Below are 17,667 nucleotides of genomic sequence, written 5' to 3'. Positions count from 1 at the left end.
GGGTTCTGGGATCGAGTCCCGCATGGGGCTCTCTGCTCAGTGGGAAGCCTGTTTCCCCTCTCTCTCTCTGCCTGTCTCTCTGCCTACTTATGATCTCTCTCTCTCTCTCTGTCAAATAAATAAATAAAATCTTTAAAAAAAAAGAATTTAATGTAAAATACTGTAAGATACTTTAAAATTCAATGTAGAAGAGAACTGATTAATGACGAATTAAAATTTATCCAGTTCATTCTATCAGATGAGAAGATTTATAAACATTTATGGGTTCAGAAAATATCAACAGAGGTATTATAAGGAAAGTTACTTAAAAATTTTTTTACTGGGGCACCTGGGTGGCTCAGTGGGTTAAAGCCTCTACCTTCGGCTTGGGTTGTGATCCCAGGACCCTGGAATAGAGCCCCGCATGGGGCTCTCTGCTCAGCAGGGAGCCTGCTTCCCTTCTTCTCTCTTTGTTTGCCTCTCTGCCTACCTGTGATCTCTCTCTGTCAAATAAATAAATAAAATCTTTAAAAAAAATTTTTTAACGTATCTTATTTAAATCCAATTAGTTAACATATAGTGTATCACTAGTTTCAGATGTGGAATTCAGTAATTCATCAGCTGCATATAACACCCAGTGCTCATCACATCACATGCCCTCCTTAATGCCCATCACCCAGTTTCCCCATCCGTCTCCAGCAACCCTCAGTTTGTTTCCTGTGATTAAGAGACTCTTATACTTTGTCTCTCTCTCTGATCATCTTACTTTATTTTTCCTTCCCTTCCCCTATGATCCTCTGTTTTGTTTCTTAAATTCCACGTATGAGTCAAAATATATGATACTTGTCTTTCTCTGACTGACTTATTTCATTTAGCACAATACCCTCCAGTTCCATCCACAATGATGTAAATGGTAAGATTTTATCCTTTTTTGATAGCTGAGTAACATTCCATTGTATTTTTATACTTTTTTATCCATTCATCTGTTAATGGACATCTGGGCTCTTTTCATAGTTTGGCTATTGTGGACACTGCTGCTATAAACATTGGGGTACAGGTGTGCCTTCAGATCACAACATCTCTATCCTTTGGATAAATACCTAGTAGAGCAGTTACTGGGTCATAGGGTAGCTCTATTTTTAACTTCTTGAGGAAACTCCATACTGTTTTCCAGTTTTTAATAACCTCTGATTTAAAAATACACTGTAAGTATAGAAATCTTTATGTGTCTCTCCTTTTTGTCTGTACATTCACTTCCCACTTTGGTCAGCATAAAAGCAAATGGTATTGGTTAAGGGAATAGAGATGGTTCAGATAATCAGGCTGAAAATCTGAAAACTTAGTTCAACTAGTAAATCCATCAACAGGACTAGGAAATTCAGAGATCTCTATCACTGGATTGGATGTCCATAACAAACAATATGTTAAAAGCAAAATAACAATAGGAAAGGAAAAGAAAACATTTTTAAGTAAAATTGAAATTAGCTCTGAGATCTATGAAGAGATTATCAGAACCTCAAAAATCATCACTGAGTTTCCTTACCATAAAACCTAGAAAACAGGAAATGAAGAGGATGATGTTCACCAAGTCATTTTCAGGGTCATTCAAATGAGAGAATATGTGGCCTCTGGAATATCTGTCACCATCCTTCGGGCATAAATATCACAGTGACTTCTTAAAATCAGCCCATGAGGATATCAAACTCTAGGAATTTATCCATTCCTTGTAAGTTGTCCAGTTTGTTGGCATATAGATTTTCATATCATTCTGACACAACTGTTTGTTATTTCTGTAGTACCAATCATTACTACTCTTCCATTAGTGAATTTGTATATTTGGACCCTTCTCTCTCTCCCTCTCTCTTATTATGAGTCTGCCTAGAGGTTTATCAATTTTGTTGATCTTTTCAAATAACCAGCTCATGGTTTCATTGATCTGTTCACTGTTTTTGTTCTTTGTGGGTTACTGTGTGTGTGTGTTTCTGTATCATTTATTTCTGCTCTAATCTTTATTATTTCCTTCCTTTTTCTGGGTTTGGGTTTTGTTTATTCTTCTTTTTCTAGTTCAATTAGGTGTAAGGTTGAATTGTTTATTTGAGATTTTTCTTGCTTCTTGAGGGCAGCCTGTATTGCTATATACTTCCTTCTTAAAACCTCTTTTGCTGCATCCCAAAGGTTTTGGACCACTGTGTTTTCATTTTCATTTGTTTCACATACTTTTTTATTTCTTCTTTGATTTCCTGGGTGACCCATTCAATGCTGAATAACATGTTATTTAACCTTCATATATTCGTGCTCTTCCCAAATTTTCTCTTGTGGTTGATTTCTAGTTTCATATTATCTACCAAAACTAAAATAGGAAGAAATAGAAAATTGGAACAGACTGATTACCAGCATTGAAACTGAATATCTAACAAAACAAAACAAAACAAAACAAAACCTCCCAAAAAACAAAAGCCCAAGACCAAATGACTCTCCAGGTGAATTCTACAAAACATTTAAAGACTTACCACCATTCTTCTCAAATTATTCCAAAACATGCAATGCAAAGAAGATGGAAAACTTCCACATTTACTCTGTGAGGCCAGTATCACCCGAATAACAAAACCAGATAAGGATACCATGAAGAAACAGAACTATAGGCCAATATTTCTCATGAATACAGATGCAACAATCCTCAACAAAATATTAGCAAACCAAATCCAACAATACGTTAAAAAAAAAAATCATACACCACATCCAGTGAGATTTATTCTTGGGATGCAGGGGTGCTTCAGTATTCACAAAACCATCAATATGACACATCACCTTAATAAGAGAAAGGATAAAAACCATATATGATCATTTTGATAGATGCAGGAAAAGCATTTGACAAAGTAAAACATCCATTCATTATAAAAAGTCTCTGCAAATTAAGTGTAAAGGGGACATACCTCAACATAATCAAGGCCTTACATGAAAAGCCCAGAGCCTACATTACTCTTGGTGGCAAAGAACTGAGAGCATTTCCCCTAAGGTCAGAAACAAGACAATGTCCACTCACCACTTTTATTTAACATAGTACTAGAAGTCATAGCCAAAGCAATAAGACAACATAAAGAAATAAAAGGCATCAAAACTGGTAAGGAAGAAGTAACTCTCTTACCATTCACAGATGACATCATACAGAAAACCTAGAGACCCCACCAAAAACTACCAGAACTGATAAATGAATTTGGCAAATTCAGAAGGATACAAAATCAATGTATAGAAATCTGTTGCATTTCTATACACTACTAGTGAAGCAGCAGAAAGTGAAATTAAGAAAGCAATTCCATTTACAATTCTATCAAAAACATGAAATATCTAGGAATAAACTTAAGCAAAGAGATGAAAGACCTATGCTATGCAAACTATAAAACACTGATTAAAAATAATTAAGGCAATGTAAAGAAACAGAAAAACATTCTGTGCACATGGGTTGGAAGAACAAATATTGTTAAAATGTCTATACGGCCCACAGTAATCTACGGATTTAATGCAATCCCTATCAAAATACTGACAGCATTTTTCACAGAACTAGAACAAATGACACAAATTTGTATGGACCACAAAAGACCTTGAATACCTAAAGCAATCACAAAAAAAAAAAACAAAACTGGAGGTATCACAGTTGTAGATTTCAAGTTATATTACAAATTGGAAGTAATGGTACTGGCATAAAAAGAGATATGCATATCAATAGAATAGAATAGAATAGAAAACACAGAAATAAACCCAAAATTATATGGCAATTAATTTTTGACAAAGGAGGAATGAATATACAATGAGAAAAAGGATAGTCTAACAATGGTGTTGAGAAAACTTGACAGCCATGTTCAAAAGAATGAAACTGGACCACTTTCTTTTCTTTTTTCTTTTTTTAAATTTTTTATTTTTTCAGCGTAACAGTATTCATTATTTTTGCACCACACCCACTGCTCCATGCAATCCGTGCCCTCTGCAATACCCACCACCTGGATCCCCCAACCTCCCACCCCCTGCCCCTTCAAAACCCTCAGATTGTTTTTCAGAGTCCATAGTCTCTCATGGTTCACCTCCCCTTCCAATTTCCCTCAACTCCCTTCTCCTCTCCATCTCCCCTTGTCCTCCATGCTATTTGTTAGGCTCCACAAATAAGTGAAACCATATGATAATTGACTTTCTCTGCTTGACTTATTTCACTCAGCATAATCTCTTCCAGTCCCGTCCATGTTGCTACAAAAGTTGGGTATCCATCCTTTCTGATGGAGGCATAATACTCCATAGTGTACATGGACCACATCTTCCTTATCCATTCGTCCATTGAAGGGCATTTTGGTTCTTTCCACAGTTTGGCGACCGTGGCCATTGCTGCTATAAACATTGGGGTACAGATGGCCCTTCTTTTCACTACATCTGTATCTTTGGGGTAAATACCCAGTAGTGCAAAGGCAGGGTCATAGGGAAGCTCTACTTTTAATTTCTTGAGGAATCTCCACACTGTTCTCCAAAGAGGCTGCACCAACTTGCATTCCCACCAACAGTGTAAGAGGGTTCCCCTTTCTCCACATCCCCTCCAACACATGTTGTTTCCGGCCTTGCTAATTTTGGCCATTCTAACTGGTGTAAGGTGATATCTCAATGTGGTTTTAATTTGAATCTCCCTGATGGCTAGTGATGATGAACATTTTTTCATGTGTCTGATAGCCATTTGTATGTCTTCATTGGAGAAGTGTCTGTTCATATCTTCTGCCCATTTTTTGATATGATTGTCTGATTTGTGTGTGTTGAGTTTGAGGAGTTCTTTATAGATCCTGGATATCAACCTTTTGTCTGTACTGTCATTTGCAAATATCTTTTCCCATTCCGTGGGTTGCCTCTTTGTTTTCTTGACTGTTTCCTTTGTTGTGCAGAAGCTTTTTAAAGTATTTTTTCTATTCATTTATTTGAGAGAGAGAGAGACAGAAGGGGCACAGCAGGGAGTGGGGCAGAGGGAGAGGGAAAAAGCAGACTCCCCGCTGAGCTGGGAGACTGACATGGGTCTCCAACCCAGGACCTGGAGATCATGACATGAGCCAGAGGCAGACACTTACCCATCTGAGCCACCCAGGTGCCTATGGACCACTTTCTTATACCATACACAAAAATAAACTCAAAATGGATCAAATACCTAAATGGGAGACCTGAAACCATAACGATCCTTGAAGAAAGCATAGGCAGCAATTTCTCAGATGGCAGCCCTAAAAATATGTTTTTTAGATACATCTCCTGAAGCAAGGGAAGTAAAAGCATAAATGAACTATTAGGACTACATCAAAATAAAAAAGTTTCTGCAAAATTAAGAAAACAACCAATAAAATAAAAAGGCTATGTATGGAATGAGAGAAGATATTTACAAATGACATATCTGATAAAGGGTTAATGTCCAAAATATATAAAAAACTGATACAATCAACAACCAAAAAACAAATAATCCAGTTTAAAAATGGGCAGAAGACATAACAGACATTTTCCCAAAGACATACAGATGGCTGACAGATGCATGAAAAAATGCTCAACATCACTCACAATCAGGGAAATGCAATTCAAAATGACAGTGAGTCATTACTTCACACCTGTCAGAATGGCTAAATCAAAAACACAAGAAACAACAGGTATTGGTGAGGATGTGGAGGAAAAGGAACTCTCTTGCAAAGCTGGTGGGAATGCAAACTGATGTAGCTACTATAGAAAACAGTATGGAGTACCCCCAAAATGTTAAAACTAGAACTGCTCTATGATCCAGTTACTGCACCACTGGGTATTTGCTCCCCAAAATATGAAAATGCTAACTGAAAGAGATTCATGCACACCATGTTTATTGCAACATTATTTACAATAGCTAAAGTATTGAAGCAGCCTAAGTGTCCACTGATAAATGAATGGATAAAGAAGAGGTGAGATATATATATATATATATATATATTATAATATAATATATATTATATATATATATATAATCTCTATCTATCTATTTATAGATAGATAGATATATCCATCTCCATGATGGATATAATATTCCATCATATATTTTACTTGTGTGTGTGTACACACACACACACACACATATACATACATATCACATCTTCTTTATCCATTCATATATTTACAAATGTGATATATAATAATAATAATAATAATATATGATGAAATATTATTCAGCCAGAAAAAAGAATGAAAGCATGCCATTAGCAACTACATGGATTCAGCTAGAGAGTATAATGCTAAGCAAAATAAGGTAGTCAGAGATAGACAAATACCATATCATCTCACTTATATGTGGAATTGAATAAACAAATGAGTAAAGGAAAAGAGAATGAGAGAGAGAGACCAACCAAGAAATAGATTCTTAACTACAGAGACAAACTGTGGGCTATCAGAGGGAGGGGATAAGGAATGAATGAAATAGGTGATGGGGATTAAAGAGTATACCTATCGTGATCAAAAAATAAATTAAATTTAAATTTAAAAGGATTATCAAACTTTGTTATAGAAGGAATATTTGTGTCACCCCCAAATTCCCATTTTGATGCCCTATACCCCAGCGTGATAGCATTTGGAGATTAGAGCCTTTGGGAGATAATTAGGATTAAATGAATTTACAGTGAGAAGGTCAGGAAGAGATTGCTCAATCAGACAGCACCTTGAACTTGGACTTCCCAGCCTCTAGAACGATAATACATTTCTGTTGTTTAAGTCCCACAGTCTGCGGTATTTTGGTTAGGGCAACTGAGCTGAGCAATATACCTTTTTGCCCCAGTGACAGGATTTTATATTTATTTGGAAAATGACCTTCATTTAAATTTATGAATGGGTACAAGATGACCTAGAATCAAAGAATTCATAACTGTCAGGAAATGAACTCTAGCCTAATTTAACCACTCTGTTTTGCCTGAATCTTTTGCATAATATGGATCTTGGAAGTTATGCTTGAACCCTTTTAGTGAGAAGAATGCACTTCATTTCCTGGTGTTTCCATATGATTTGTTTCTGGACCAGATACCATCACTCAGCTCTGTACCTACAAAAAAGCATCTGCAAACGTCAACATTGAATTTATCAAGCAACTACTATGTGCAGATATTTTCCTCTTCGTTATGATATACTTTTTCTTTTCTACATACATAAGCACTAAGACTCAGGAAAAAAAAAAAATCCCTGAAGGTCTGATCTTTAAGCACTAGTGGATGTGAGGACTGAATCCAGGTATCTGCATTCAAAAACTATTCTTTCCACTGCAAAGAATGGCCTCTAAACCATTTTTATTACATATCCCTAATGGGAAAAACATTTTCAATGTATTTTCCCAATTCATGTATTTATCAATTACACACATTTACATTCGTGCATTTATTGAACATACATAAAAAAGCTGAAAAGAAAGTAAATATAAACAGGAGTCCTAATATTTTCTTTCTGAAGCCCAAATTTGAGAATGTTGCACTGGATCTCAATGGCTCCCTTATACCAGTAATACAGTAAAAAGCCAGATCAGTGAAAGCATATTATAATATTGAAAAGCTTGAGAACCTAATATTGTGCTATCCTGATTATTACTCCTAATACAAAGAAAAGTAAATCTATTATTTTAAGAATTATTTTCAACAGAAGTACAAGCTGGTGGAGTTAAGTCTTTAACCTCAGAAAAGTCATACTATATCAATATTTCACTGGAGAAATTCCAAGGAAAGTCTGAGTCATGGATGTGATGCTGGGATTACTGTAAATGGCTCCTTTATCTTTGGGACCAGTGGATTGAGAAGAACCACTAGAGTTAATTCAGCATGCTAAAGGGCTGTGGTAGAGTCTTGACTACTGCAGCAAATTAAACTAATTAAAAGCAGAGTTCTTCCTAGAGCACTTTTTCATAAGATTTTCTAACAGCTTCAAAAAGCATAATCATTATTAATTACTCTTCCTGTCCTAAATTGCTACACTATGTAGATAGAAGGGGAAAAAATCCTACATGTTTACAACTAAATGCTGTTCTAGAATAAAATTAGATGACTTCATGAAAACATATTTAAGTCAGGAAAAGGTGAACTTTAAATAGAGAAATTAGTTGATCCATTATAATCCAGAATAGTAAACAAAAATAAGGCTTCCCTTCTACACAGGATTTTCCTGCTTTTAAACTTATGCTATATGAGTATATTCCCCTATACTCACCAAGCCTCATTGCACCAACCATGGTTTTGAGATAGGATGGTTTTATAGTAAAACACTAAAATTTGTAACTGTTGTACAAATAAGACTTGTTCAGTCCCATGAAAGCAGAAGTCAGAACAGCAAGAACTGTCCCCAGCTTCCACAGATGGGGAAGACCCCCTGGAAGGTTAGCACAGAGAGAATCCTGTTTATTCTCTGCCCTTTCGGCATGTGGGCCAAGAACCAGCACCCAGAAAAAACAAATGTGACCTCAAATGCCCCAAGAGGTATAAAACTCCAAAAAGTCACAAGGACTTCAGATGAGACATGTGAAAATGAAATGTCAGTCCACTAGGAATAGGCCTGAAAACTTTAAAAAGAGGTACAGCATAAATATCACAAAATGTATGGGAGAATTTTCTACTGCAACATTTCTTGATGGAAATAAACACTTCATGTAAAGGGTCTTCTGCCAGACGAAGGGTTTTCATTTTCTTCTCTTTCCGTTTGTAATTATTATTAAATCAGAAAATACAGGGTTTGTAAAGAACCAGATGCTACCTAAGTGATCATCTGCTTTGTATTTTATGATATTTTTAATTTGTTTTTCCTTGAATGTCCTTATTTTTACAGAACTTCATCTGGACAACGTGGTTTTCCCAACACTGGCATTTTACAGGCACTTAACATAGGTAAAAGCAGGTAAGAGACAGTGATTATTATTTTTAATCCCAGCTTTGACTACATTTTCAGAACCACAGAGAGGAAAGAACACAGGCTCTCTTGCTTACAAATTATGGTAACCCCAGGGCAAAGCCAGAGATAGAACTCATTAGGTACCTTCGATGTACCAAGCATCACTATGCGTTATTGTCCTTTCCCCATCGCCCGTAACATTAGTGGAGTCAGAAATTTGTCAAATATCCCACAGTGGAGAGTTGAAAGAGCCAGATTTTGAACCCCATTCTGCGTGATTTTGAAGTTCACCTTTTTTTTTTTTTCAACTAAACCAAGCCACCTTTCAGGCAAGTCATTTCATTTCCCTTGACCTACATCTCGGTTTCCCTATCAGCAAAATAAAAGGGCTGAGTTGGAAGATCTTTAAGTTCTCTTCCAACTATAAGAAGAAACCATATACCAGAAACTCCATAAAGTTAATAAGCCCTGTAAAATACAGTGAAATCATTTTTCTGAGAGATAAATATTAATACCATGTATTCTAAAAACAAATGGTGTGGACAGTTGGAACAATTATGTAAGTGAATAAAGGAAAGCTTAAAATATTTGCTTTTGATATTTTCACCTGATGTGTGATGTATTGCAGAACAGTTGCCCACTTCTGAAATTTGTGGACCTCTTTCATTGTCATAGATAAATTTATGAATCACAACAGCAAAATTTAAAATATTTCATATTTTAATAACATGATAAAAATGATAAGTTTTTAAATTTTGTCCATTTATTATAAAAGTTTACATGTAAATTCATCCTAATAATGTTTGACACTATTAACCCATTTAGACATTCAACTCATTTAGTCATTTTCAATTTAATAAGCAGCATAAATACTCTGATTTACTTTAAATTGATGTAGCTATGCTATTTAACTTATTTTGAATTAATTTTTAAGAAAATAATTATTAATAAATTTTAAAATTACATATTTTACTTGGTTCAGGAACAATATAAAACTATAGATCAAAACTAATCACATTGGGACACCTGGGTGGCTCAGTGGGTTAAAGCCTCTGCCTTCGGCTCAGGTCATGATCCCAGGGTCCTGGGATTGAGCCCCCGCACTGGGCTCTCTGCTCAGCAGGGAGCCTGCTTCCCTTCCTCTCTTTCTGCCTACCTCTCTGCCTACTTGTGATCTCTGTCAAATAAATAAATAAATCTTAAAAAAAAAAAAACTAATCACATTATAGCATCAAAAATACTGACAAAGTAACACCTGTTTTTATGAGCTGAATTTTGAAAGTTTCTCTTAAATCAACTAACGGAAGTCCTGTTTTGTTTACACATGAGGAAATAAGAGAATATATCTAAGGCTGTTATGTCTTAGCACTTTTCCACAAATAATATTTTACAGGAATAAATAGTCTTTCTTTCCAATAAATTAAAGACCAAAGGAGAAATAACTGTCACTGTATTTTCCCCTGTTCACCATGTTCAGTTTCCAGAGATATACTGGGGGTGCCATGTAAGACTTTTAAGCAGATAAAGGCAACTTGTAGATCTGCTAAGGCAGCTTGGGGCTCACCTTGCAGGATTTTGTTTTTTAATTTCAATAATAGTATCCCTCTATTTTCTATACTGAATCAACAGTCAGGGGTATATGTTTAATAAACTTGAGTTTCCCAGTCTATCTATTGTGTGAATTAAGGAAGATTGCTTTCCACCCTTCTATATCTTTTTTTTTTTTTAGATTTTTATTTATTTATTTGACAGAGAGAGAGAGATCACAAGTAGGCAGAGAGGCAGGCAGAGAGAGAAGGGGAAGCAGGCTCCCCACTGAGCAGAGAGCCCAATATGGGGCTCGATCCCAGGACCCTGAGATCACGACCTGAGCCAAAGGCAGAGGCTTAACCCACTGAGCCACCCAGGCGCCCCACCACCCTTCTATATCTTGAAACATTCCACATCTCCACAGCTGTGGACTCAGACTAACCCTCTCCCTATCCCCTCCCTTCCACCTTCGCAGAAGGACAGCATCCATTTTCTTAACTACAAGCCCAGGAAGCATTTTCCATACTTTCCTCTCCCCTAGATCCTACATCTAATACTCCAAAAGCCCTATCATTTTTGCCTCTCCAAATATCTCTTAACTATGTTTAGTCTACCTCCCTACAGTTACCACCATGGATTCGTTATTCCAGGTTTTGTTCATGACCTTGAGGCTACCACTTACCCTAACACTACAGGATCAAGACACATCAAGTTCACTCTGCCTGAAAGCCTCCTCTTTGCCTAAGTCACGGTTCAGATTACAGGCTTCCCTAAGGGATCCCCTTTTCTCAGGAACGCCTGGACTGACCTCCCTGACTGAGCCAAGTCATTCTGTTATATGTCATAACCGTGCTAGGACATTTCTCTCAGCAGGTATCACAAGGTATTCCTTCCCTTGTTCTTTTACCACATAATTACCTACCATGTGAAAGATACAGTGACAAATAAATAAGCAAAGCCTCTGTCTCAGGAAGTTTACATTCTAGGATGGAGAAAGAAGCCATTACATAGGAGGAAAGATGGAAGGTATTTGCCCTATGGAAGGAAATATGGTGGAGAATTACTGTTTTACAGCTATGTGTGTGATTCTTTGATGCATGTCTCTCTCCCACAGGAGACCCTAAAGACCACGTTTCGCTTTTGTGAAGCCCCTGGGGACCACGCTTTGCTTTTGTACTATTCACATGAGTTCCTCCCATTTTTATCCACCACAACCACAAATTATGCTCCCAAAGGAGCAAAATGTCACTTAAAGCAAAAGGTACTTTGTTTATATTTTCATAGCTAAAATTTTTCATGGATCCCTTCCAAATAGAGGAAGAATTCAGAGCATTAATCATTAAAAAGAATACTACGCCAGATCTTGAATGTGAGGAGAAAAATATAACCACTCTTTAAGTGCTCAGAGATAAATAATTGTCTAAAGATGATCTTTTTTCCCTCTCTTTTGTATGCCTGAAGTTTCACGATGACACATACAAGATACGTGGAGACATGCAGGGAGGAGCAGAGGCCATTTTAACATTTAGAATATTCTCTTTGGATTTTTAAATGTCATAATGCCTAAGACGAACATTCTCAAATCCTAAACCAAATTAATTCTTAAAATTTTCCTCATCAAAAACAGGAAACACCTACTTCTAAGTGCATAATGTTGGACTTTGTTATAATAGAGACTTAAGAAGTACAGGATGACTTTTCCAGACCTGTGCAAGATGAACTTTTGGAACTCTAAGGTGACAACTTCTAACTAGGCAGAAAGTTTGGATCTTTTCTCTGAGAAACAGCAATCTACTGCCTAGAGTCATGTAATTAAGGGGAAGCACTTTCTTTATGCCAGTGGATTTTCGAGAAGCTAAGAAGCAGTGAAATGAGAGCTCTACTGTTTACATTTAGATACACATAGGCAATTCAGATTCTCTTAGTCTGGGAATTGTGAGCCTTTCCACCAAGATGAAAATTTCTGCATTAAGCAAATATAAATAGGAAATCTCCGAGCATCATTAAGTGCTCACAATTCCTTAAAGTCACGGCCCAGTTAATCATTTGCTTTTAGAATGTTTTCCTCCAAGAACAGGGCAATGTTTAATAATATTTTTTTAAATATCCAAAATATTCTCTCCTTTGCCTTTACACATTTCTTTTCCTATCACATGGAAACATGGCAATGACATTAAATGAAAGAAAGAAGCATTATATGAATGGTTTACCTTCATATTTAACCTAAAATTAAAAAAACTCAGTAACAGAAAGAGGTGTGGGCAGTTTGCTCATTTGTATGCAAGTCACCTCCTATTACAACGAGCAACTATATGATGAACAAAGGAACTCCAGGCTCCAAGCCATAGCCCTTTCTTTTATCCAGTAATCCATACAACCGAACACACCAGGTAAACAAATGAACTTTGACATTTCCTCAGAGTTTGTTCAATTTCTTCCGTTGGTTATTAAACACGTCTGGACTCCAAGAACTGGCACACTTCTGGGTACATCCTCATTTTTTAAGAAACCCTACTGAGCACACTATCCTTCCCTCTCCACAGGCATTGCTCACCCTGAAAAGCCTGATAGTAATTCCGCAGAAAGAATCAGAGATGGCCTTGGGCCATCACAAAAGAATCACGGGTTATAACACAAAGAGTTCTCATACTAGAGAAATGTGTTTGCATTTGTGGTTTTTCTGATGTCTTCAAATGAATGTTCCTACGTCACAACTGCATCTGTTTGGATGCCTTTTTTCCCTTTGGGTAAATGAACAAAAGGACATGTTCTTAGAGCTTGCCTCATAGAAATTAACTGCCTCCTTTCATCCTTGCCTTCTGTAGCTTTCTTGGGGTTGCTCTATTTGCTTATACTTCCTTCCATAAGCCAATATGAATCTAAAAATTATCACTAATTCGGTGCCTTAAGGAGAGTAGGTAGTTGGAAAGAGGGCTTAATCTACACTGGGGCCCTGAGGACATTCACTTAAAAAAACATTAAAGGAGGAGAGAAATTAGAGACATATGCTAGGGTAGACTGCTCATGGAAGTGATGTCCTCCTGATCAAGTATTCTCATTATTCACCATGTACATGAACTTTTGGAACATCACTGATTGAAGTACTTAGCAGCGTTAATTAGCTTTATCCTTTTGGACTTGCCCAGAAAATTTCTTCGGTTTTGGTTTTTAATCATATAATTTCTGCATCAATCCAAATCTCAGAGCATCCAATCTCATGCCTTTAGGCTTATACAAATGAATGGTAAGGCTTACAAACTGGCTGAAAGAGAATTCCCATCAAATGTCAAACCAGGCCACAGAGACGAACAAGTCTCCATTTGTTAACAAGCTGCATACAGCCTGACAACTGAAAGTTGGAGAAGGGGCTTTCACAAGCCTGATCATGATAGCACCGTATTAAAACATAAAGAAAACAGAAAATAATTATGTGTACGCATTTTTAGAGAAGAAATGAAAACAAAAGGTACTTACACTTTTGCTCCGAGAAAGCAAATCACAGGTATTTCTTTTCATGGTGGTGCTTTAGGTAATTCAAGCAGACAATAGTTGTTTCCAATGTCACTGCTCTCACTGCAACAATTATCCACTCAAAAGCCAACTGGCATTCTGAAGAGAAAAGCAAGGAAATGTTTAATCAAGTATATGATTAACACGTACACTTCAAAATGCTATCTTAGACTAGGACAGTAATTCTTAAATTATTCAGCACAACAAGCTAACATGGTGCAGTGTTTAGAGCCATAAAAGTCCACACAAGCGGCATTTCCAAAACAGCTTTTGTTAAATGTAAGTTAGAGATTTCAAGCACCATCTGTTTTCCATTAAATATTCAAGTCTACATTTCTAGTGGCTTAAAAAAAATAGGTACAGTAGCCACAATTTACACTTACATGTATGAAATGAAGATGCATGGTGAGCCGTGGGCATGGTGATTCTGGCTGGTACAGCCAGGGACCCCTCAGTTTTCCACTCAGCATTCACTAAGTAAGGTAGCCTTGTCCATCACCAGAGGGATCTGACTACATCTGAAAGCCTTTGACCATAACATGGTGGCCTCCCGTTTCATCATTAGCAGTAATAAACAGTATAGTGGTTCTTCAGCAAATTTAGTGCGTTCTCTAATCTTTGGGTTCAAAGATGTTGTAAGAAACGGTTGGGAGAAACAGTTTACTGAGTTGAGCAACAACTATGAGTTCTAAGAATATCCCAGAGTAGCTGTCACTTGAATGATATGATAGCCTTATTACCTTACCTCCATTTCCCACGAGACATTAAGAGGGAGATTCTGTTTTTCGTGTTGAAGAGAGAGCAAATACAATAGCTATCTGAGTTGTGTTCTTTCTGATATTCAGCTGAATCTGGGCATGATTGACATATTCACAGGGAATATTTGCATGTGGGCTGAAATGCCTTTTGGGCAAGAAGGCACTCTAAGAGAATGGGGATAAGGCAAACAGGCTTGACCAAAACACAAAAACGCTGACATTGTAGACGTAGGCTGAAACAGGGGGGACAGACCAACTCTAACAACAGCATGTATTCCATCATTTGGATTTACTCTAAGTTTCTCATAAGACTTGTGCCTGAGGTTTAGGGAAAAGAGTAACAGTGAGCAAGGTCTGAAGGAGTTTGTTTTACTGAAATGATGGGAAAAATACCAAAGTGCAGAATAGTGTGAATTATACTTTCAAAAATATAAATACATTCAAACAAAGCAACTATATACACTTTACAAAACACACCAAACACATGCAAGGAGGGAAGAACGACTCTCTGGGCCCTCAGCTACAGGGGAAGCCACTGGTCCCCCACACCAGTGCACAGGGCTCTCCAGAATCCTGCCATGGCGCACTCTCAAGGCTCAAAGACTCGTTTTCAATCCCTGTCAATCACCCCTCAAGACTTATGAGACTAAAAGGCAGATACTTCTAGGGAGACCAGAGATCCCACAACAGCAAGGAAGAGTTACAACCAGAGAAATCCAGTTTATAACTGCTAAGAAAATCCCAAGTCACAACTTGGGAGACCCAAAGGACACTGAAATACAAAGTCTTCTTCTAGGGTTCATAAAAATGCTTGCCTGAGGTTAAAGAAAAATGCACAAATAAAAAGTGACTTTCTAGGATAAATATGGTTTCTTTGAGTATGTGAAGATTATTTTTCAGGGAGTGGAGGATGGAAGAAAGACGGGATCCACAAATGGAAAGTTCTCGACAAGCATACCTCCAGGACTTCAGCCACATTTCTCAGTGGGTTTTAATGCCATTCATTTTATAAATTCTCAGAAAACGTGAAATTATATAACCAACCTTGAGTCCATTTAAGAAGTGGACAGAAATAATATAAATAGAACTAAATATTCCATATCTAGGGATAAAATACCATCTAACTAAATGCTGGGGGAAGCTTATACACTGTCAGAGAAAAATACATTCAAAATATTTAATTACTCACTCAGTAATTAATGAGTACTCTTAGGGGCAACCAGGGAATAGTTAGTCGCCCCTAGTGGGCTAGTAACTCACTGGTTTTAAATTAACAAATCAGTCAAATTAGACGAATCATGGAATTGATCAGGAAAGGTTTGCTGAATTCATCAAGTTTTTAACAAATTTGCCATGATACCACTTAAAGACTTCTCTATAGAAACTTGGGACTTGTGGATTTGGGGGGAGGCAAATGACTATAACTGAAATTTGACTTGTTGGGCTGAGCTTTCTCAGCCTATATACTTGGAGGCAGTGTGGTCTGGCTACAACAGTATGGACCTTGAAACCAAAGAGGATTAGGATGTGAAACTAAAGAGGTTAGGATTTCTGCTCTCCAAGGGCATTCTGTGTAGTTTTCAGCAAGTTACTTAACCTTACCTTTTCTGAGATCTGCAAAAAGGTGATCATAATAACTCGTGTGTGCTTTGAGTTTAAATTACCTGATGTGTATAAAATAATGTCTAGAAGAATGCTTAGCTCATATTATCACCACCACCATCATCATCAGCCTTCATTGCTACCTTTTTCTTAGTACCAAATGACAAGCACCAATAATCCATTCTTATTTTTCCACTTAAAAGTGTTCAACTCCGTCAGATAAGACAGAACTAAGCAAATATACTTTCAAATAAATGGTAATGAATAATGTATCAGTTAAGGTCCCAGGAATAAATAGCACACTCATATTAGGACATTTAAGGAGGGGTTAGAAAAGAGATTATTAAAGAAGATGACAATGGGGGGGGCACCTAGATGGCATGGTTGGCTAAGGTCATGATCTCCTGGTCCTGGGACAGAGCCCTGCATGGTATCTGGCTCCACGCTGAGTGAGGGGTTTGCTTCTCTTCCCCTCTCTCTCCCCCTCTGACCTTCTCCCTGAATCATGCATGCATGCATGCGCATGTGCTCTCTCTCTCACTCTCTCAAATAAATAAAATCTTTTTTAAAAAGGAAGATGAGAGCAGGGTAAAGAAATCGACAAAGGATAGTGATAATGGACAAAAGATAGTAATAATGGAGTTTTTATCGCCCCCAAAAGGGACAAGAGTGGGGCACAGATACCTAGGGGGAGAGTGTCGTAGGGTAAGCTGCCTTGAAAAAGGTTATTCCCTGGGACCTGGCTAGTCTCAGCTGACCCAGAAAGGAAAGAGATAAGGAGATGAATGTGTTCTCATCCTCCTCTGATCCTCTGATCTCCTGCTGGGACTCCCCACTGGCCAAATGCAACAGAGCCAGAGGGCAAAGGAAGCTGCTGCTGTCCACCTCACTGGGATGAGACAGAAAGCATCCCAGAGTGGGGTGAGGAAGAGAGCAGAGCAGGAGACCCTCCACACAAATGGGATCTGCAGCCCAGGAACAGGATGGCACTTTTCTGCTCATTGCATCCTAAGAAAAATATCAGATTGCACTTTTCTGCTCATTTCATCATAAGAAAAAATCATTTATCTTTCATCTTCCTGATAAAACTATGAGGTAGATATCATTAATGAATTCTTCCCATGGCACAAAAGAGGAAATCAGCTCCAAGCACCGAACTGCCGAGTAAATAGCAAAATCAGGATTCCAACCTGATTTGTCTGACTCCAAAGTCCATGTTTTTGTCTTGGCTGCCATCGTGCTTCGCAGCCAATATCCGGCATGAACCAATGCATTTTAATGATCAACAAATGGTAACCTCTGCAAATACCAAAGCTGTGCCCAAACCAAATAATGTTTGATAAAAGAAAAAAAGGAGGTTTACTCTCAGGAAGGCAGTTATGCAGCTCCTACGAATTCCTCCCTC

The 17,667-nt window shown here is 37.4% G+C and overlaps 1 protein-coding gene across 2 annotated transcripts in view; it reads right to left on the bottom strand.

Moving 5' to 3' along the window:
* The window catches only part of PDE4D (phosphodiesterase 4D), a 1,277,424-nt gene that overhangs the window by 1,119,443 nt on the left and 140,314 nt on the right, over positions 1-17,667 (bottom strand). For both annotated transcript variants that reach the window (XM_032850069.1, XM_032850078.1), the window contains exon 2: positions 13,867-14,001. In XM_032850069.1, the coding sequence (XP_032705960.1) occupies positions 13,867-13,908 (42 nt within the window). In that variant the 5' untranslated portion in view covers positions 13,909-14,001. The remainder of the gene's footprint in view (positions 1-13,866; positions 14,002-17,667) is intronic.

Source organism: Lontra canadensis, unplaced genomic scaffold (genome assembly GCF_010015895.1).
Source record: "Lontra canadensis isolate GAN:19392208 unplaced genomic scaffold, GSC_riverotter_1.0 scaffold4, whole genome shotgun sequence".
NCBI lineage: Eukaryota > Metazoa > Chordata > Mammalia > Carnivora > Mustelidae > Lontra > Lontra canadensis.
The sequence above is the reverse complement of the archived record's forward strand: the minus strand, read 5'-3'. Positions and strand labels throughout refer to the sequence as shown.